Source organism: Chiloscyllium plagiosum, chromosome 37 (assembly GCF_004010195.1).
Source record: "Chiloscyllium plagiosum isolate BGI_BamShark_2017 chromosome 37, ASM401019v2, whole genome shotgun sequence".
NCBI classification, from domain to species: domain Eukaryota; kingdom Metazoa; phylum Chordata; class Chondrichthyes; order Orectolobiformes; family Hemiscylliidae; genus Chiloscyllium; species Chiloscyllium plagiosum.
Window position 1 is genome coordinate 2,654,313 of NC_057746.1, and position 10,424 is coordinate 2,664,736.

A 10,424-nucleotide genomic window follows, 5' to 3' on the forward strand; every position below is an offset into this window, starting at 1 on the left:
AACAGGCTGGGGCTGTTTTCCCTGGAGCGTCGGAGGCTGAGGGGTGACCTTATAGAGGTTTACAAAATTATGAGGGGCATGGATTGGATAAATCGGCAAAGTCTTTTCCCTGGGGTTGGGGAGTCCAGAACTGGAGGGCATAGGTTTACGGTGAGAGGGGAAAGATATAAAAGAGACCTAAGGGGCAACTTTTTCACGCAGAGGGTGGTACGTGTATGGAATTAGCTGCCAGAGGATGTGGTGGAGGCTGGTACAATTGTAACATTTAAGAGGCATTTGGATGGGTATATGAATAGGAAGGGTTTGGAGGGATATGGGCCGGGTGCTGGCAGGTGGGACTAGATTGGGTTGGGATATCTGGTCGGCATGGACCGAAGGGTCTGTTTCAATGCTGTACGTCTCTATGACTCTATGTAGCCACATTTGTACATCTGTGTGTTTGCTCACTCACTTAATTTGTCTAAGTCACCTTGCAACATCCTTGCATCCTCTTCATAACTCAATCCAATGCAGTTTTGCATTATCAACAAACCTGGAAATTTTGCATTTAGGTCCCTTACCCAAATGATTTATACATGTATATTGTGAAGATTGGACAGATTGGGGTTGTTTTCCTTAGAGTAAAGGAAACATGATCCAGATGTATAAAATTATGAGGGGTAGAGACAGGGTAGAGAGGAAGAAACATTTACCCTTGGAGGGAGCAATGACCGGGGGCATTAATTTAAGGTGAGGGGCAGTAGTTTAGAGGAGATGTGATTGAAAACATTTTTCATTCAGAGGATAGGGGTAATTGAACTCACTATCTGTAAGAGGCAGAAACCCTTGGAACATACAGTAAAATACAGTTAAAGAGAATCCAAAGTGATTCTAAGTACATTAAGGGCAGAAGAGTAACTCGAGAGAGAATGGGGCCCCTTAAGTATCAATATGGCTGTCTATGTTTTGAACCATAGGAATAGGTGAGATACTAAACAAATATTGTGTGTCAGTATTTAATGGGAAATAAACAGTGACATCTTGAAAACAGTTCATATTGCCGAAGAGGTGTTGTTGGAGGTCTTACAACACAAAGGTAGTTAAATCCCTAGGACCTAATCAGGTGTTTCCCAGATCTTTATGGGAAGCAAGGGAAGAGATTGTTGGGCCGCTAACTCAGATATTTGTATCATCGACAGCCGTGGGTGAGTTGCTGAAAGATTGGAGGTTGGTTAATGTGGTGCCATTACTAAAGAAGGGCTGTAAGGAAAAGCCAGGGAACTATAGTGAGCCTTACATCAGTGGTGGGTAAGTTGTTGGAGGGGATTCTTAAGGACAGGATTTACAAGTATTTTGAAAGGCAAAGACTGATTACGGATACTCAACATGGCTCTTTGTGCAGGCAATTGTGTCAAAGGGTGACAAAGAGGATTGATGAAGGCAGTGTGATAGACCTAGTCTATATGGACTTCAGAAAAGCTAAAGGTTTGACAAGGTTCTGCATGGTAGACTAGTTAGTAAGGTTAGATCACATGGGATCCAGGTGGAGCTAGCCAATTGGAGACAAAATTGGCTTGAAGACAGGAGACAGAAGGTGGTAGTAGACTGTTGCATTTTGGACTGGAGGCCTGTGACCAGCAATGTGTCACACGGATTGGTGCTGTGTTCAGTACTTTTCCTCATTTATATAATTCATTTGGATGTGAATATAGAAATCTGGTTAGTAATTTTGCAGATGACACCATAATTGGTGGTGTAATGATAGTGAAGAAGATTACCTCAAAGGACAACAGAACCTTGATCAGAGAGGCCAATGGGCTGAGGAGTAGCAGCTGGAGTTTAATTTAGGTAAATGTGAAATGTTGCATTTTGGTGAGGCAAACCAGGGCAGGACTTATACAGTTAATGGTAGGGCCCTGGGGAGTGTTGCCGAATAAAGGGACCTAGGGGTGCAGGTGCATTGTTCCTTGAAAGTGGAGTTGCAGGTAGACAGGGAAGTGAAGAAGGCATTTGACATGCTTGCCTTCATTGGTCAGAACATTGAGCTTAGGAGTTGGGACCTCATGTTGCGGCTGTACAGGACATTGAGGCCACTTTTAGAATTCTGCGTACAACTCCTGTCGTCCTTCTATAGGAAGAATGTTGTTAAATTTGACAGAGTGCAGAAAAGATTTATGAAGAATGTTGCCAGGACTGAAGAGTTTGAGCAATAGTGAGAGGCTGAATAGGCTGGGGTTTATTGCCTTGGAGTGTCGGAGGCTAAGGGGTGATCTTATTGACGTTTATAAAAAAGATGTGGGACATGGATAGGGTGAATAACCAAGGTCTTTTTCCTAGGATGGGGGAGTCCAAACTGAAGGATATTGGTTTAAGATGAGAGGAGAAAGATGTAAAAGGAACCTGAGGGGTAACCTTTTCATGCAGAGGGTGGTGTGTGTATGGAAATGAGCTGCCAGAGGAATGGTGGAGGCTGGTACAGTGACAACATTTATAAGACACCTGGATGGTTAAATAAATAGGAAGGGTTCAGAGGGATATGGGATAAATGCTGGAAGCCCTAAATGAGTTTTTTGCTTCAGTTTTCACCAAGGAAAGTGAACTTGTGGTAAATGAAAACTTGGAGGAGCTGGGATACAGTCTTGACCAGATCAAGATTGATGAAGTTGATGTGCTAGAAATTTTGGAAAACATTAAGATTGATAAGTCCCCAGGGCCAGACCAGATTTATCCTAGGCTGCTCCAGGAGGTGAGAAAGGAGGTTGCTAAGCCGCTGGCGAGAATATTTGCCTCCTCACTCTCCACAGAAGTCATACCAGAGGATTGGAAGGAGGCGAATGTTGTTCCACTTTTCAAGAAGGGTAATATGGAAATCCCTGGCAATTATAGACCAGTCAGTCTTACATCTGTGGTCAGCAAAGTTGTGGAAAGAATTCTGAGGGTTAGGATTTATGACTATTTGGCAAAGCATAGTGTAATTAAAGGCAGTCAGCATGGCTTTGTGAGGGGCAGGTCATGCCTCACAAATCTTATTCAGTTCTTTGAGGTGTCAAGACAGGTCGACGACGGTAGAGCAGTAGATGTGGATTTCAGCTAGGCATTTGATATGGTTCCCCATGGTAGACTCATTTATAAAGTCAGGTTGTATGGGATACAGGGAGATTTGGCTATCTGGATTCAGAATTGGCTGGCTGACAGAAGGCAGAGAGTGGTTGTAGATAGAAAATATTCTGCCTGGAGGACAGTGTTGAGTGGGGTCCCGCAGGGCTCTGTTCTTGGGCCTCCGCTGTTTGTAGTTTTTACTAATGACTTGGATGAGGAGGTTGAGGGATGGGTTAGTAAATTTGCAGATGACACAAAAGGTTGGAGGTGTCGTCGATAGTATAGAGGGCTACTGCAGGCTGCAGCGCTACATAGACAGGATGCAGAGCTGGGCTGAGAAATGGCAGATGGAGTTCAACCTGGATAAATGCGAAGTGATGCATTTTGGAAGGTCGAACTCGAATGCTGAATATAGGATTAAAGACAGGATTCTTGGCAGAGTGGAGGAACAGAAGGGTCTGGGTGTGCAAGTACATAGATCCCTCAAAGTTGCCATCCAAGTGGATAGGGTTGTTAAGAAAGCATATGGTGTTTTGGCTTTCAAGAAGAGGGGTATCGAGTTTGAGAGCCACGAGGTTTTGCTGCAGCTCTACAAGTCCCTGGTGAGACCACACTTGGAATATTGTGTCCAGTTCTGGTCGCCCTACTATAGGAAAGATACAGAGGCTTTGGAGAGGGTGCAAAGAAGGTTTACCAGGGCGCTGCCTGGACTGGAGGGCTTGCCTTATGAAAAAAGGTTGAATAAGCTTGGATTTTTCTCTCTGGAGAGAAGGAGGAAAAGAGGTGTACAAAATAATGAGAGGAATAGATAGAGACTAGATTGCCTGGTACGAGCGGTCATAGTTTGAAGATATTAGGAGGAAGGTATAAAGGAGACATCAGAGATAGGTTCTTTACGCAGAGAGTTGTGAATGCATGGAATGCAATGCCAGTTGAGGTGGTGGAAGCAAAGTCATTGGGGACATTTAAGCGACTGCTGGACATGCACATGGATAGCAGTGAATTGAGGGGTGCGTAGGTTAACTTACTATATTTTACATTAGGACTAAGTCTCGGCACAACATCATGGGCCTAAGGGCCTGTTCTGTGCTGTACGTTTCTATGTTCTATGTAAATGGGCCAAGGTCACATTGCAATATCTTGTCAGTACGGATGAGTGGATTGAAGGGTCTGCTTCCATGCTGCATGACTGTATAAGTATTCAGAGGAAGTGAGGACTGCAGATGCTGGAGATCAGAGTCAAAGAGTGTGGTGCTGGAAAAGCACAGCCGGTCAGGCAGCATCCAAGGAGCAGGGGGATTGACGTTTCAGGCATAAGGCCTTCATCAGTAAGTATTCAGATGTACACTTATGATGCTAAGGCATACATATCTTTGGGCAAAGTGCCGGCAAATGGGATTGAAATAGTTAGGGGGTTGTTTTTGATTGGCAAGGATGTGATGGGCTGAAAGGCCTTTTTCTGTATGTGGATCTCTATGACTCTAATAGCTGGCGCCCAGTTACTGATCCTTGCAGTACCCTATTCATCACTGCCTGCCAATCAGCAAAAGACCCATTTATTCCCACCTCTATGTTTCCTGTGTGCCAATCAGTTCTCAGTCCATGCCAATACATTTCTCCCTATCCCATATGATTTAACTTTACCCACTAACCTCTTATGAAGTGCCTTCTGAAAAATTACATCCACTGGTTCTTCCTTTATTTATTCCACTGTAATAGTCCAAAACTCCAGTAGATTTGTTAAACATGATTTGCCTTTCGTAAACTCATACGGACTTTGTATAATGCTTTACATCTTTTAGAATGTACTCTAGCATTTTCCCCATTATTGCTGTTAGTCTAACTGGTCGGTCATTTTCAGTTCCTTTTTCTCCCTCCTTTTGAAAATATTGGGTTACATTTGCCATCCTTCAATCTGTAGCAACTGCTCCAGAATCTTTGGAATTTTGGAAGATGAAAAGCAATTCTTCCGATATTTCCAGGGTTACTTCCTTTAGTAGTCTGGGACTTTAGTACTCTGATATTATCAGGTCCTGGTGATTTATCAGCCTTTAATCCCATTAATTTGCTCAGCACCATTTTCTTACTAATACTAATTTCCTTCACCTCCTTCCTCTCACTTGACCTTTAGTTGCCTGACATTTCTGGGAGATTATTTGTGCTATTTTGTGAAGAAAAAACTCAAAAATGTGTTCATTGCTTCTGTCATTTCTTTGTTCTCTGATTTAATTTCAGTGGCTTTTGACCATAAGGGATCTACAATTATTTTTACTGAGTTTTTGTTTCCACCTATTCTATTGTACCCATCTTGATCAAATCTTATGCCCTGTTTTGCTGGATTTGAAAATGCTGCCAATTTTCAGGCTTGCTGGTTTTCCTGGCAATTTTATATATCTACTGTTTGGATCAACCCTGCAGAAGAAGAGTCACTGGATCCAAAATGGCTACTCTGTTTCTCTCTACACAGTTGCTGCTGGATCTGCTGAGTTTCTCCAGGACTTTCTATTACATAAATGCAACCTTGTGGCAACTACTACATGACTGTACAAAACTGAAGAAAAATGTATCTCATGTTTAATTTTTAACTGAACAAAACACCCTTGTCGCAGTTATATTTTATATGTTGTTGCTCGTCTGTGTGTGTGTCTCTCTCTCTCTATATATCTTTTCCATTGTCCTCAGTACCTGGGAAGATAGGAAGGGCTGGTCATTGGAAAGCAAATAGCAACATTGACTGCTCCAGTGTTTTAGTTTTGGCATATGACAGTCAAGTGATGAGAAAGAAAGGACTTGCCTCTGATTCTTCTCCTCAACAGACGCACTCACTGTGGAACTCTCTCTAACTGAGGAGTCAGCCCTTCTCCAAGGTTGGATGAAATCATATTTGCTTTCCCTGTTTTACAGAAGGATTGCACCATACAATATCAGAGAATACAGAGAGGATACACAACACAGATAAATCTTGACCATCACCCAAAGAACAACGACGGAAGACAGCTAGTCCCTTCACAGCTTTGCTCAACACGGAGAAGGTTGGGCAGTGAAACCATCATCTGGAAATCGGTCGGGTTAGGGGAACTTTGACATATCATCAGATCTGAAACTGACCAGTGGTGTGCAGCCTTCCAGCAGAACCATTCTTTCTGAAGAATCGGCAGTATTTGATCAGTCAAGGTGTAGCTGGGAAGACGTGTGAGTGGGTTTCAAGTGTGGTGAGAGCTTCAGACATTCATCAAGTCTTATGAATGATAGTCTCATTGTGTGAGGAAGGCTTTACAGTTTCATACCATCTCTAGACAAATATGGTGTGTCTGTGAAACACTGTTTATACAAGGACAGCTGCATGGAAGAGAAGCCATTCAGGTGTGGGGTGTGCGACAAGTCATTCTCATGCTCATCTCACTTCCTTGTACACCAACGCACTCACACAGGGGAGAAACCATTTACCTGTGATGTGTGTGAGAAATCTTTCTCACAGTCTGTAACTCTCCATGTTCACCAACGTATCCACACAGGGGAGAAGCCATTTAGATGTGAAGCGTGTGATAAAGCCTTCACACAGTTATCAAGTCTCCGGATCCACCAGACCATCCACACGGGGGAGAAACCCTTCAAATGTGAGGTTTGTGATAAGGCTTTTCCGACATCTACAAGGCTTCTGGAACATCAGAGTATCCATACAGGGGAGAAACCCTTCAGGTGTCAGGTGTGTAACAAATCATTCTCACGCTCCTCTCACTTCCGAAGACATCAACGCATGCACACTGGGGTGAAACCATTCAAGTGTGAAGTGTGCAAGAAATCATTCTCACAGTCATCAACCCTACGTAAACACCAACGCCTTCACACGGGGGAGAAGCCATTCAAATGTGAGGTGTGTCATAAGGGATTTGCACAAATGCCAGGCCTGGTGAGTCACCGCCGCGTTCACATGGGCGAGAAGAAAATATTCACATGTGAGGTGTGTAATAAGGAGTTTGAACAGTTGTGGGGCATGTTGGATCACCATCACATTCACACAGTCGGGGAAGCCAAATGAGGTGTGTGACTGAGCATTCACACAGACAGTGACACTCATCAACCATGGATACATCCACACTGAGTAAAGGCTTTTTCCTGGGGTGTGTTGCAAAAGCTTCACAAGGACAATGTCATTCCTGATTAGCCAGATGGTGACACAGGGAAGATTCTGTTGAGGTGTGTACTCATAAATTACCAATGCATTCATACTGAGGAAAGCTGTTAAAAATGTTTTATGAGAGCTTTTCAGAGTTATTGGGCCTGATTGTAACACAGACAGATTTACATCATGTGACAAATCCTTCACAAATTGGTTGAATTTCCCAGTCCATCAGAAAACCCACTCATGGAAGAGCTGTTTCAAATGTAAGATTTAAGGTAAAGTTCTGAAGTCTTCGAACCTTCTGGTGCAGAAAACCCTTTCAATGTGTTATGACAAGGCTTTCACATAGTCAGTGTGTCTCCTGGTACATTAATCCACTGACACAAGGGCAAAACCCTTTTGGAGGGAAGTCTGTGATAAAACTTCACACAATTATCAGGTCTTTCAGATCTCACAAGTTCTTACAGTTTGACATGTGTCAGCATTGTTTCACCTATTTCTTCTCTCTCACCAGACAATGATGTCTCTGCATGGACATGGAACAAGATCACCTGCTTCTATTACACTGAGAGCTATCTGTGTTGTTTCCCCTCCAGCACTCTCAGAGGACCTGTCGTTCCAAAGCACTATTTGTCTCAAACCTTTCCCACCATCAGGCCAATTATTTCAAGAAGGTTAATTTAACCTTTGACCCAATCACCAAAATTCATCGTAAGAAGATATCAAAATGTATAAAAACTGCTGTATAAACTCGGTATCCTTTCAGCGGATCAATGTCCACAGTCTGTTGGCCTCATGGTCAGAGCGAGGCCAACAGCTGGCATTTATAGAGCATCTTAATATGTTAGAATGTCCCAAAGTGCTTCATTGAGATGTAACCAGACAAAAATTAACACTGAAATAGGGATGGTAATATTAGGTGGTACTTAAGGAGGGTCATGAAGTGAGATACTGAAATGCAAAGAGGTTTAAGGAGGCAAAGAATAGGGTGTGCCTAACAATGAACCTGTCAATCTCAATTTTGAAATGTTCAGTAGACTCCCACCCTCAAAAGAATTTTGCGAGGAGTGAGTTTCAGAACTTGTAGTCCCCTTTTTATGAAGCAATATTTACTGAACTTGTCCTGAACCACCTCACTCTAATTTTAATGCTCTATCCCTTATTCTGGACTTTCCCACCAGAGAAAATTTTATTAAATTTATTCATCTGCTGTGGGTGTCATTGGCTAGGCCAGTGTTTATTGCGCATTCCTAATTGCCCTCGACAAGGTGGTGGCGAGCTGCATTCATAAACTACTGCAGTCCTTGGGAGTGTAGGGACATTCATAATACTGTTAGGATGGGAGTTCCAGAATTTTGACCTAGTGACAGTGAAGGAACAGCAATATATTTTCAAGTTAGGATGGTGGGTGATTTTGAGGGATATTTGCAGGAGATGGCATTCCTAACATGAAGGTTGCTGGTTTGGAAGGTCATAGAGTCGTACAGCACAGAGACAGGCTCTTTGGCCCAAAGTGGTCCATGCCGACCAATATGTCCATCCACGCCAACCCCATTTGCCTTCACTTGGCCCATATACTTCTAAGCCTTTCCTATTGGCAGGGGACGGCACGGTCCCAGAGTCCCAGGTTCAATTCCAGCCTTGGGCAACTGTCTGTGTGACTTTTGCACATTCTCCCTGTGTCTGCGTGGGTTTCCTCCGGGTGCTCCAGTTTTATCCCACAGTCCAAAGATGTGCAGGTTAGGTGAATTGGCCATGCTAAATTGCCCATAGTGTCAGGGGTGAATATAGGGTAGGGGAATGGGTCTGGGTGGGTTACTCTTTGGAGGGTTGGTGTGGATTTGTTGGGTCGAAGAGCCATTTCCATACTGAAGGGAATCTAATCTAATCTATCCATGTATTTCTTCAAATGCCTTTTAATGTTGTTAATGTACCCACCTCAGTCATTTCACTGGTAGCTCATTCTATATGCATACCACACTCTTGTGTAAAACAGTTGCCTGTCAGGTTCCCTAATATTCTTTCCCCCTAATCTTAAACGAATGCTGTATAGTCCTCAAATCTCCAACCCTGGGAAAAAGACTAAGTGCATTAACCTATCCATGCCTCTCATGATCTTAGACACTTCTATAAGATCCCCTGCAATCTCCTACGCTCTAAAGAAAAATATCCTAGCTTGTCCAACCTCTCTCTATAACTCAGACCCTTTAGTTCTGGCAACATCCTTGTAAATTTCTTCTGTGCTCTTTGCAGTTTAATAACATTCTTTCTGTAGCAAGTGACCAAAACTGAACACAATACTCCAATTGCGGCCTCAGTCACTTCCTGTACAACTGCAATATAACTTCCCAAATTCTATACTCAGTGCCCACACTGCTGAGGGCCAATGTGCTAAAAGCCTTCTTTCCTTCCCTGTTTACCTGCAGTTACACTGGCACCACCCGGTGGCCGCTTTGTGCAAAGAGGTTGAACAGTTCATCAACTTTACCAACAACTTCCACCCCGACCTCAAATTTACCTGGACCGTCTCAGCAACCTCCCTCCCCTTCCTGGACCTCTCCATCACCGTCTCTGGTGACCGACTAACCCACAGACATATACTACATGCCCACTGACTCCCACCCTACCTCCTGTAGAAATGTCATCCCTTATTCGCAATTCCTCTGCCTCTGCCACATCTGTTCCCAGGATGACCAATTTCACCTCAAGTCCCTGATGGCCTCCGTCTTCCACGATCGCAACTTCCCTTCCCACATGGTTGATGATGCCCTCCAGTGCATCTCCTCCACTTCACGTACCACTGCCCTTGAACCCCACCCTCCCAAAGCAACAAGGACAGAACCGACCTTCCACCCCACCAATATCTGTATACAATGCATCATCCTCCGCCATCTCCAAATGGACCCCACCACCAGAGATATATTTCCCTCCCCACCCCTATCAGCGTTCCAAAAAGACCATTCCCTCTGTGACTCTCTCGTCGGGTCCACACACCCCCACCAGCCCACACCCCACTCCTGGCACCTTTCCCTGCCACCACAGGAAGTGCAAAACCTGTGCCCACACCACTCCCCTCACCTCTGTCTAAGGCCCCATGGGATCCTTCCACATCTGTCAGAAATTCACCTGCAATTCTACAAATGTCATCTACTCATCCATTCCACCTGTTGTGGTCTCCTCTACACTGGGGAGACAGGACGCCTTCTTGCAGATCGTTTCAGAG

At 44.0% G+C, this 10,424-nt stretch overlaps 1 protein-coding gene across 3 annotated transcripts in view; it reads left to right on the forward strand.

Annotated features, from left to right (window-relative positions):
• The window catches only part of LOC122541629 (zinc finger protein 239-like), a 14,686-nt gene extending 5,813 nt beyond the window's left edge, over positions 1 to 8,873 (forward strand). The window contains exons 2-3 of one of the 3 annotated variants that reach the window (XM_043678545.1): positions 5,983 to 7,039; positions 7,716 to 8,873. In XM_043678545.1, the coding sequence (XP_043534480.1) occupies positions 6,422 to 7,039; positions 7,716 to 7,880 (783 nt within the window). In that variant the 5' untranslated portion in view covers positions 5,983 to 6,421 and the 3' untranslated portion in view covers positions 7,881 to 8,873. Of the gene's footprint in view, positions 1 to 5,570; positions 7,040 to 7,715 lie in introns of those variants that run through there. The other 2 variants (XM_043678544.1, XM_043678546.1) reach the window with 2 other exon arrangements.
• The last annotated feature ends 1,551 nt before the right edge of the window (positions 8,874 to 10,424 follow it).